Here is an 11,382-nt window from a genome sequence, read left to right on the forward strand (position 1 = left end):
CTCTACTCTGATATTGATGAATATGGGCCCTGTTTTAGTTATTACTAGTTAGTTTTTACAATATCATGAAAAACACTCTGGAACCTGTATTCCTCTCATGACCGTTTAAGTGAGGCGTGTTTACCTTTTGATCACCAACCCTGGTCAATCGACACCATGTTTTGTTACAGCCCAGCACTAAAACACACGATTCTGCTTATCAACCTAAATCTTCAAGACCTTGATTAGCTGAAACAGATTTTAATGCTGGGGTGGAACAAAACCCTGCAGCCCCTTTGCTCCCTCCAAGGCTGTTGAAGCTTTTTGTAATTTTGATTTTGACTTAAATTCTCATCCTTTTCCCCTTCAGGGGGCCCTAGTTTGGACATCCCGTACCGACCAGCCCGGAACCCTCAGATGGGCAAGATTATGCCCATGCGGCCCAACTACCCGGGCGTGATGCCGGGTGGAATGCCAGGCATGATGGGCACGGAAAAGCAGTACCCTATGGGCTATAAGCCCCAGCCCAACATACCGCAGGGCCAGATCCTGCGCCAGCATCTGCAGGTCAGACTGGTGAGTCTGCAGTGACTAGACTCCATTGGAATGGGACAGTAGTGAGTACAGAGGTTATTCTCGAGGGGTTTGCTAGATGTGTTATTAACATGCTCACAGAATAGGATCTTGAACCTGGCTTTCACTGTACACATGTTGATACATTTGCACAACTGAATGCGTTCAACCTAAAATGTGTCTCCGCATTTAACCCAACCCTTCTGAATCAGAGAGGTGCTGGGGGCTACCGTAATTGACATCCACTTCATCGGTGCCCGGAGAGAAGTTGTTGTTGGGGGTTAACTTGCCGGCTCGGGGATTCGAACCAGCGACTTTTCGGTTACTGGCCCAATACTCTTAACCGCTAAGCGACCTGCCGCCCATGAAGAAAAAAATAAAAAGTTGATCTTCAGTTGTCGAAAGCAGTCCCTTGCTTTTTAAGAACGTTGGAAGATGACCGTTGTCTCTTGCCGTTTTCAGAACCAGAGTATTATTGGACAACAGATGCGACAGATGACACCCAACCAACAATACGGCTCCATGCAGCCAACTCAGGCAAGTCTTTCAGATGAGACACTTTTGCCAAAATGTAATGTAATTTCTTTCCAGATGTACCTGTAAAACCGGTTTTCTTATCCTTCTATTTCCTTCACCACTGAATTTGACCCTATGCATAAACTAGTGTCCTCTATTCCTGATATTCAATATTCTACCCATCTCCTCCCTGCATATTTGTCCTATTATTTTCATTAACATTCTGATTTCTATCTCTCCATGTACAGAACATCTCCCAGGGCTATACCACGTACGGCTCCCACATGGGGATGCAGCCACATCCCTCCCAGGTGGGTGGTATAGTCCCTCCGTCGTACGGGAACCAGGGTTTCCAGGGAAGCCACCCGGGGGCCAACCTGGGCGTGGTGGACTCTCTGAGGCAGATGGTACAGAGGCCCAGCGGCTATGTTCACCAGCAGGCACCGGGCTACTCGCACACCATGCAAAACACACAGAGGTGGGCAGGAGGGAAGAGTTGAAGAGTGGTGGGGGTTTGGACTATACACTGTACTGCACTCCAATAGCACAGGGGTGTCTGCTGTCCATTATCGAGGATATTTTGGCTCATATTGTGTAGGGCTGTGACAATACCAGTATTGAAGCAGAGCAAACCAAAACATGAAGCAGAGCAAACTCTTTGGTCCTGGGGTGGCAGGTAGAGTAGCGATTAAGTGTAGGGCCAGTAACCGAAAGGTTGCTGGTTCGAATCCCCGAGCCGACTATGTGAAAAATCTGTCTGTGCCCTTGAGCAAAGTACTTAATCATAATTGCTCCTTTAAGTCGCTCTGGATAAGAGCATCAGCTAAATGACTAAAATGTCAATGTAAAAACCTGCTGTATTTAAAATATTGTGTGCTATAGCTTGGAAAATGTATAAATGTGACTTTAAATGACAACATAATGATGTTTGTTTCCAACATTAGGGCTGTTTTCATAAAGAAGTTAAATACGTTTCGTGTTTTGTTTCCTTGCCACGCAACTAAGTATCACAATACTGGTATCGTCCCTCTGATAATATTGTGTTCATAGAGTGCCTTTTTTCACTCCTTTTTCTTGCACATATCAAGACTTTGTCACATTTAGCATCACTGCCTAGTATCTGGATACAGTGTTATAAAAGTCAATCCCACCCATAAACTGCACTCTGATTTCCTTTGACATGAATGCAAACATTTGACAGTGTAGTCGCAGAACACTTTCGTTTCATGCTGTAACACTGTAATGGGCAACAGTGACCTTATTCAAGACAGTGGTGTATTTGTGAAACATTTGATGATGTACTGGTCCTCTGAACTCTCCAGATTTCCCCACCAGTCCATCCATCAGGCTCCCGTCATGCAGGGCCTGAGCCACATGGGTACGCAGGGGGTCCACCCGGGAATGAGACCAAACCAGATTCTTGCTGAGCAGCAGCAGGCCCAGCAGCAACAAGCACAGCAGCAACAGCAGCAGTATCTCAGACAGCAGGCACTCCGAGTATGCATTGTCTATTTACTAGGTCTTCTACTAGCAATATCCAACACTACAGACCAACATGGAACAGTGTATTGATTATATTTTAACTACACATGTACTACTATTGCCACTCAATGCGCTCTAGATCTAAACAATCACTTCCACAATTATTCAATGCTCTAGCACAGGGGCCACATTGGGATTTCGAAATTCAACTGAGTGCCGCACATATCTATTTTTGTTTAATTATTTTCAGCGGGCCAGAAAAAAGGGAAGTTATTAGAAAAAATATATTTAACCCAAAATAATCAACCCAATTAACATCCTGTAGGCCGGATTGAATGGGATCGCGGGACCCACAGGCCGTAGTTTGCCCACCCGTGCTCTAGCATGACGTATACTGAGTGTAATAATTCCTGTATAGTTGTACTATGGTGTAACCCCACTCTCCCTATCTCCTATAGGCCCAGCAGCAGGCTCAGCAGCAAGCTCAACAACAACAGGTTCAACAACAGCAAGTTCAACAACAACATCAGGTCCAGCCCCAACAAGTTCAGCAGCAGCAGCAACAACAACAGCAGCAACAAGTAGCGTCAGCACCGCCCTCCGGTGCCCAGGCTCAGAACCAGGCCCTGAGCATGCAGCCCATGCCCCCACAGCAACCCATGGTACGTCCAACTTAGAGGATGATACAGTCAAATTGCCAAGGGGCAGTTCCAAACAGACGGATCAAGTTAGCTAGCTAACTGTCCCAAAAATTCTGAATTATTTTTTTATTTTCGAGAAATATAGATTTGAAATTAGCATGGTATAATTTACTTGACAACCACCAAACACATTCAAGTTTAGCTTTCAAAATGAACCATAGAATTTAAGAGATCTGATATATCAAAGATGTATCACTGTTAGCTGGCTAACTTTAACTTAATGATCCTGCTTGCTGGAACACCCCACAAGTCCAAAATAAAACCCCAGCCCTACTACACCTAGATCTATTTCCAATTATCACTCTGACCTGAACAGTTTTTTTGCTACTCTTTTGTCCAGCCTGGTTCAGGCAAGGCATGGCTACTATGCCCCTCTGGGTTGGCACTAGCCATGTTATCGGATAGAGGTTGGGGTCGGCACGATAGATTGAAAATAGATTTTATTCATAGTGTACAAAGCATTAGGAACACCTTACTAATGTTGCATTGCACACACACCCCCCCCTTTTTTTTGCCCTCAGAACAGCCTCAATTCGTTGGGGCATGGGTGTTGAAAGCATTCCACAGGGATGCTGGTTCACGTTTACTCCAATGCCTCTCACATTTATCACGTTGGCTGGATGTCTTGAGTGGTGGACCATTCTTGATGCACACGGAAAACTGTTGAACGTTAAAAAAAAAAACATTAGCATTATAATTCTTGACAAACCAGTGCGCCTGGCACCTACTACCATACCCCGTTCAAAGGGACTTAAAGATTTTGTCTTACCCATTCACCTTCTAAATGGCACACATACACAATGCATGTCTCAAGGTTTAAAAATCCTTCTTTCATTTGTCTCCTCCCCTTCATCCACACTGATTGAAGTAGATATAACAAGTGAATTCAATAAGGCATAGCTTTCAACTTGATTCACCTGGTCAGTCTGTCATGGAAAGAGCAGGTGTTCTCAGTGTAGGTAGCGATAAAGTGACTAGGCAACGTAATGAATAATAAACAGTAACAGCAGCATATGTGATGAGTCAAAAGAGATTAGTGCAAAAAAGGATCAATGCACTCTCACACTCAGTGTATAAGGATAATATGCGTATAAGTAATATGGAGAAAACTAAGATAATAAGGAGGGCTAGAGGGAACTACTGCCTTATTGCCAGTTGTGGCCCTCTCGCAGAGTATTGATATCAGAGATTCACTAGTACAAGACTCTCTGGCCATAGCCAGACAAAGGCATGAATAAGGAATTTTATTGCATACATTGTCTGTTTTTGTCTTTCAAAAGTTAAACTCAACTATTTTTGGGACGAGTTGCATACGCACAAAGACCCACATATTGTGCGTTTTTTGACGGGCAATCATCTTGTCAACGACAGACTCCCATTGAAAAAAAGTTATAGTATGTCTTTACGTTCAATGACCGAAATGTAATATTGTTTGTGTGTTTGTCTCAGTTCCCACGACAGGGGATGCAGCAGACTCAACAGCAGCAGCAGACTGCAGCACTGGTCAGGCAGCTCCAACAACAACTCTCAAGTAAGAAAGACACTCATGTCAATGTACTTTAGTGAGATCTGTTACAGCCTTGTATTAACCCCAGGGTTAGGGAGGTACTACCTGGATTTGTCCAATAAGAAGTGCACATTTAAAATGTTTTCTGTTGGGTGCCCTAATGAAACCGCTGATATTGTCAACAGTTCTGACTATCTTATGTTGCGTATTGTGCTTTGTAGTCTAAATGTGAAATCTTTTCACAATTTCTTGTCATTTTAGGTCTGTTGATAACAAGTGCTTTTCTTTTCCCCAGATACACAACCTGGACAGAACACCAACTCATATTACTGATAGTGCTTGTTGTATATTAGTGTGTGTGGAAGGATAGGGATACCCTGTGTATGGGAGTGTTCCCAGCCAGCCCATAGATTGGCAAATGTGTCCAATGCCCAGCAGGCCCCTGTTTTAGAGGTGTAGGCTCTTAGGAGGGAAATGCTGCTATTGGCCAAGAAGGACGCCTAGACAGATGAACCCACAACTCAACCACAGAGGCCCAACATGCCATTCGAAAACCTTCTCAAATTCAGTCATGTCATTTCTGAAAATGCAAGGAGGGATTGTGCTGTGAAATATTATGATCACAAAGAATAATGGAAGAGTCTATGTAAAAAGAAGTACAAGAAATTATAAGAATGCAATTTTTTATTTTATTTCAGTTTGTCAAATGTTTCAGTTTAGTGTATTTCTCATTAAAAAATCATGTTAGTTTTTGTCTTGTATTAGTGTCTGGTGCAGTCTTTTCATCTTGATGAAGAAGAGGTCTGATAAGAGTCAATGTGACAATCAGGATATTATTAATGATATTGAAAGGCAATGAGTCATTATTATCCACTATTGATTGTCTTTAGTATCTTTATTTTTAATTTAATCAGGGTTCTGGAATGGCATGGAATTGTATTATATGCATTCCAGAGGGAAAGTAATAGAGGAATTGATGCAATCATGGTAAATCATATAATTTTGTATATGGATAACTATGAATATTTTTCCAATTCTTTTTCCACATTACATTTCCCTGGGAGCTTTTGGCCATTGTCATGTAAATTCTAAGGTTGACGGAAAGTCATGGAATATTTTAACAATGAAAACCCTGTTAGATGTACGTGTCGCTATTCACCTAAAAAGGCCAATCCAATCATAAAAAATATAAAGATGTATTTGTTTCTGCATGCGAGCTGCTGAAAGGTCTTTTGATCAAAAACCACGCCCCTGCCTTAATGACGAGACAGATGCGTTCATTGGACAGAACAACAAGTGGTTGAGCAGCGCGAAATATGGCAGACTTCTCTCTGGCTTGCTCTGGGTGACTCACCGCTTCAAGTTCTTACCAAAAAGGTAAGCTAATGTACGAAAGGCTATTGCTTTGTCTCAAATGGCACCCTGGTTCTGGTCAGATATAGTGCACAATGGAAATAGGAGGCCATTTTGAACGCATTAACCACTTTCTAACTGGCCATAGGCTACCACCCTAATACCAGAGAAGATGCAAACGTAGTTGTCATGACCACTGATGAACCCAGTCGATGGGGTAAACTCAGTTGTGCACTTTTTTTATTTTGTGAATAGGATTTAAATGGGTAAAAACAGGCAAAACTGTTGAAGTCCTTTATTTAGAAGAATTCAAATCAATGACGTTTCCATCTTGGCCTTCGTCAGAATGAAAAAAGACCGGTAGACACAAAGCAAGATGTTAGGATGCAAGTAGGTGTGTGTGTGTGTGTGTGTGTGTGTGTGTGTGTGTGTGTGTGTGTGTGTGTGTGAGTCGACTAAATTTCGACAAGTGAATGCGTTGGTGGACAGCGCCAAGGTGCTGAACCACAGACTGAGCAGCACCGAGTCTAGGAATACCATTGGCTAATTAGAGGTTGTTGTGACTTTACTTTAATTAAACTGTTAATCAACTATGTTTATTTGTTACCAGATTTTTTAATTAATCATGTATCAATTAACTCATTAGGATTTGAGGCACTACGAGAGCGGTTCTTGAGTTACCATCTCCCGAATTAAACGCTAAAGGACTTTACCTATCACATCCATAAACAGTCAACTTATTAAATCATAACCTCGTATCGTCATCATTCTGAACAGTCCTGCATCTGCAGTCCTGCATCTGCAAAAACCTGAGCCTTATGATTCAGTAATACACAAATTGGTTTAATTATTTACTAGCTAACTAAATGGTAACACAGGATAAACATACACACTTAATACATTAGAAACAGGTCCCTAGCGGACTGACACAATATGGCGGCTTGTTACAAAAGATATAGAGAGGGACAGAGACGCAACACTTTGGTACATTTAGAAACTACGCTCACAGTAATCATATACTTTGCACACGAACCGCCGCCCGTTTGGAGTAAGAAATCATGAGTGTATTTACGTGTAAATGTCTTGGTTCACCGTGTATCTCTGTCGGAACTAGGCTGCCTTGGAAAGGGAGTTGGGCCTTTTTGTGGCATGCTTTTAAGGCTCTTTGTCCAAAAGGGGTCCCTGCCCGTCTCCTACTGTTGCTCTCCTCTGCCGTCGCCTGGCATCCGGCGACCCATCATGTAGTCCTGAACAGAACTACAGAGCTCACTCTATTTCCACTTGCTCTGGAAGATAATTCTTTGAAGACAGGCTAGCCAGCCGTGTCAATGGTTCTCAGTGGGGTGATGTGAGTAGCGTACTACGGTGATTTGAGAAGAGTAGTAGAATGGTCCCACTTAAATTCACTTTTTTAGATACATTACTTAGGACAGCTAATCAGCCGTACCAGTGATTGTCCAGGAGGTGAGCTTCTCGCCTCTACCTCGTGTTGATATTCAGAGTTTGAACCACTTTGGACATGAGCTGCAGCTACATGCCTCTGGTCTGATATGTTATTTCTTAACCCATCGTATTTCAACACTTCGTGAGGGCAGTTTGTGGCTGACACACTCTGACCTCACTCAAGGGGGCGGTGACTACTTACAAAGTTAAAGAAACAATTTCCTCTTACAGTTTCTAAGATCACATCCCTCTCTTAATAAAAACACTTTCATAATTGTTCATATTTCATACATAACGTAGAGGATGGACACTTCACACAAATAGTGTGTATACTTTTAAAGCTACACTGACCATTTCGAATCCCACCTTCTCCGCTATGCAATCTGGTTTCCGAGCTGGTCATCGGTGCACCTCAGCCATGCTCAAGGTCCTAAATGATATAACCGCCATCGATAAAAGACAATACTGTTTAGCCGTCTTCATCGACCTGTCAATCACCGCATTCTTATTGGCAGACTCAACAGCCTTGGTTTCTCAAATGACTGCCTCGCCTGGTTCACCAACTGCTTCTCAGATGGAGTTCAGTGTGTCAAATCGGAGGTCCTGTTGTCCGGACCTCTGGCAGTCTCTATGGGGGTACCACAGGGTTCTATTCTTGGGCCGACTCTTTTCTCTGTATACATCAATGATGTCGCTCTTGCTGCTGGTGATTCTCTGATCTCCCTCTACGCAGACGACACCATTATATATACATCTGGGCCTTTTTTGGACACTGTGTTAACAAACCTCCAAACAAGCTTCAATGCCATACAACACTCCTTCCGTGGCCTCCGACTGCTCTTAAATGCAAGTAAAACTAAATGCATGCTCTTCAACCAATCGCTGCTCGCACCCGCCCATCTAGCATCACTACTCTGGACGGGTCTGACTTAGAATATGTGGACAACTACAAATACCTAGGTGTCTGGTTAGACTGTAAACTCTCCTTCCAGACTCACATTAAGCATCTCCAATCCAAAATTAAATCTAGAATCGGCTTCCTATTTCACAACTAAGCCTCCTTCACTCATGCTGCCAAACATACCCTTGTAAAAAACTGACTAGCCTACCGATCCTTGACTTCGGCGATGTCTTTTACAAAATAGCCTCCAACACTCTACTCAGCAAACTGGATGTAGTCTATCACAGTGCCATCTGTTTTGTCACCAAAGCCCCATATACTACCCACCACTGCGACCTGTATGCTCTTGTTGGCTGGCCCTCGCTTCATATTCGTTGCCAAACCCACTGGCTCCAGGTCATCTATAAGTCTTTGCTAGGTAAAGCCCCACTATCTCATCCCACTGGTCACCATAGCAGCACCGACCCATAGCACGCACTCCAGCATGTATATTTCACTGGTCATCCCCAAAGCAAACTCCTCGTTTGACCGCCTTTCCTTCCAGTTCTCTGCTGCCAATGACTGGAACGAATTGCAAAAATCACTGAAGCTGGAGACTTTTATATCTCCCTCTCTAACTTTAAGCATCAGCTGTCAGAGCAGCTTACAGATCATTGCACCTGTACATAGCCCATCTGTAAATAGCCCACCCAACTACCTCATTCCCATATTACTTATTTTTGATCCTTTGCACCCCATTATCACTACTTGCACATTCATCTTCTGCACATCTATCACTCCAGTGTTTAATTGTGAAATTGTAATTTTGCCACTATGCCTTATTTATTGCCTTACCTCCCTTATCTTACTACATTTGCACACACTGTATATAGACTTTTCTATTGTGTTATTGACTGTACGTTTGTTTGTCGCACTGCTTTGCTTTATCTTGGCCAGGTCGCAGTTGTAAATGAGAACTTGTTTTCAACTGGCGTACCTGGTTAAATAAAGGTGAAACAAATACAAAATAAGTATTTCCTTAAACATTATTAATGACATCACAAAATAACAACTGAAATGACATTCTTTAGATCGCCTCTGAACATTCCCCACGTTCTATGTTAGAGATAGGTAATAGCCGGAGCAGTTTTAATTCCAAAACCCACGGCAATACAAAAAGAAACCTACATGGGTACAAAACCCGACATGCACCAGTAACATAGCATACAAGGACTTACAAGGACATGGGGGGAACAGAGGGTTAAATACACAACAATTAATGATGGAAATGGAAACCAGGTGTGTAAGAAAACAAGACAAAACAAATGGAAAATGAAAAGTGGATCGTTGATGGCTAGAAGACCGGTGACGCCGAACACCGCCCGAACAAGGAGAGGAAACGACTTCGGTGGGAGATAGCTGAAAGTTCTAATCCTTGAGTTACAACAGTGTCAAAAGGTCTCTGGACTCTGAAAAACACCAAAAGAAAGATGCCCAGGGTCCCTGCTCATCGGCGTGAACGTGCCTTAGGCATGCTGCAAGGAGGCATGAGGACTGCAGATGTGGCCAGGGCAATAAATTGCAATGTCCGTACTGAGACGCCTAAGACAGCGCTACAGGGAGACAGGACGGACAGCTGATCGTCCTCACAGTGGCAGACCACGTGTAACAACACCTGCACAGGATCGGTACAGCCAAACATCACACCTGCGGGACAGGTACAGGATGGCAACAACAACTGCCCGAGTTACTCCAGGAACGCACAATCCCTCAATCAGTGCTCAGATGGTCCGTAATAGGCTGAGAGAGGCTGAACTGAGGGCTTGTAGGCCTGTTGTATTCAGACATCACTGGCAACAACGTCGCCTATGGGCACAAACCCACCGTCACTGGACCAGACAGGACTGGCAAAAAGTGTTCTTCACTGACGAGTCGTGGTTTTGTCTCACCAGGGGTGATGGTCAGATTCGCGTTTATCGTCAAAGGAATGAGCGTTACACCGAGGCCTGTACTCTGGAGCGGGATCGATTTGGAGGTGGAGGGTCCGTCATGGTTTGAGGCGATGTGTCACAGCATCATCGGACTGAGCTTGTCATTGCAGCAATCTCAACGCTGTGCGTTACAGGGAAGACATCCTCCTCCCTCATGTGGTACCCTTCCTGCAGGCTCATCCTGACATGACCCTCCACCATGACAAAGCCACCAGCCATACTGCTCGTTCGGTGCATGATTTCCTGCAAGACAGGAATGTCAGTGTTCTGCCATGGCCAGCAAAGAGCCTGGTTCTCAATCCCATTGAGCACGTCTGGGACCTTTTGGATCGGAGGGTAAGGGCAAGGGCCATTCCCCCCCAGAAATGTCCAGGAACTTGCAGGTGCCTTGGTGGAAGAAGAACTGGCAAATCTGGTGCAGTCCATGAGATGCACTGCAGTACATAATGCAGCTGGTGGCCACACCAGATACTGTTACTTTTGTTACTGTTACCCTTTGTTCAGGGACACAATCAATTTCTGTTAGTCACATGTCTGTGGAACTTGTTCAGTTGTTGAATCTTGTTATGTTCATACAAATATTTACACATGTTAAGTTGAAAAATAAACGCAGTTGACAGTGAGAGGACGTTTCTTCTCACTACACTGGAAGTTAATAGGAATACGACTTTTAGATCGCAAAAACTTCTATCATACATGTCAGATTTCAATACTGGCTGATGTTATAACGTGGGAGGGTATCTTCTATCGAATGAGCCATTGATCATATTTTTTGCAATATTCCTACCTCATGAAATTAGCATTTAAAAAAAAATGTTTAGCCTTTTAACAAGGCAAGTCAGTTAATTACATAATATTGCTGTAAGAATCAACTGTAGATTTGATTTATTTGTCAGGTATTTCTGCAGTGTGTGATTATTTATAAAAGCTGCCAGAATCAAGCACAACATTCAGTCT

At 43.4% G+C, this 11,382-nt stretch overlaps 1 protein-coding gene across 1 annotated transcript in view; it reads left to right on the plus strand.

The window, feature by feature from the left end:
• Positions 1-5,517, plus strand: part of LOC106611503 (mediator of RNA polymerase II transcription subunit 12) — a 105,745-nt gene extending 100,228 nt beyond the window's left edge. Inside the window, exons 38-44 of the mRNA XM_014211769.2 lie at positions 350-555; positions 1,015-1,089; positions 1,317-1,546; positions 2,391-2,565; positions 3,009-3,212; positions 4,701-4,782; positions 5,054-5,517. Of these exons, the coding sequence (XP_014067244.1) occupies positions 350-555; positions 1,015-1,089; positions 1,317-1,546; positions 2,391-2,565; positions 3,009-3,212; positions 4,701-4,782; positions 5,054-5,091 (1,010 nt within the window). The 3' untranslated portion in view covers positions 5,092-5,517. The remainder of the gene's footprint in view (positions 1-349; positions 556-1,014; positions 1,090-1,316; positions 1,547-2,390; positions 2,566-3,008; positions 3,213-4,700; positions 4,783-5,053) is intronic.
• The last annotated feature ends 5,865 nt before the right edge of the window (positions 5,518-11,382 follow it).

This window comes from Salmo salar, chromosome ssa09, assembly GCF_905237065.1.
Source record: "Salmo salar chromosome ssa09, Ssal_v3.1, whole genome shotgun sequence".
NCBI classification, from domain to species: domain Eukaryota; kingdom Metazoa; phylum Chordata; class Actinopteri; order Salmoniformes; family Salmonidae; genus Salmo; species Salmo salar.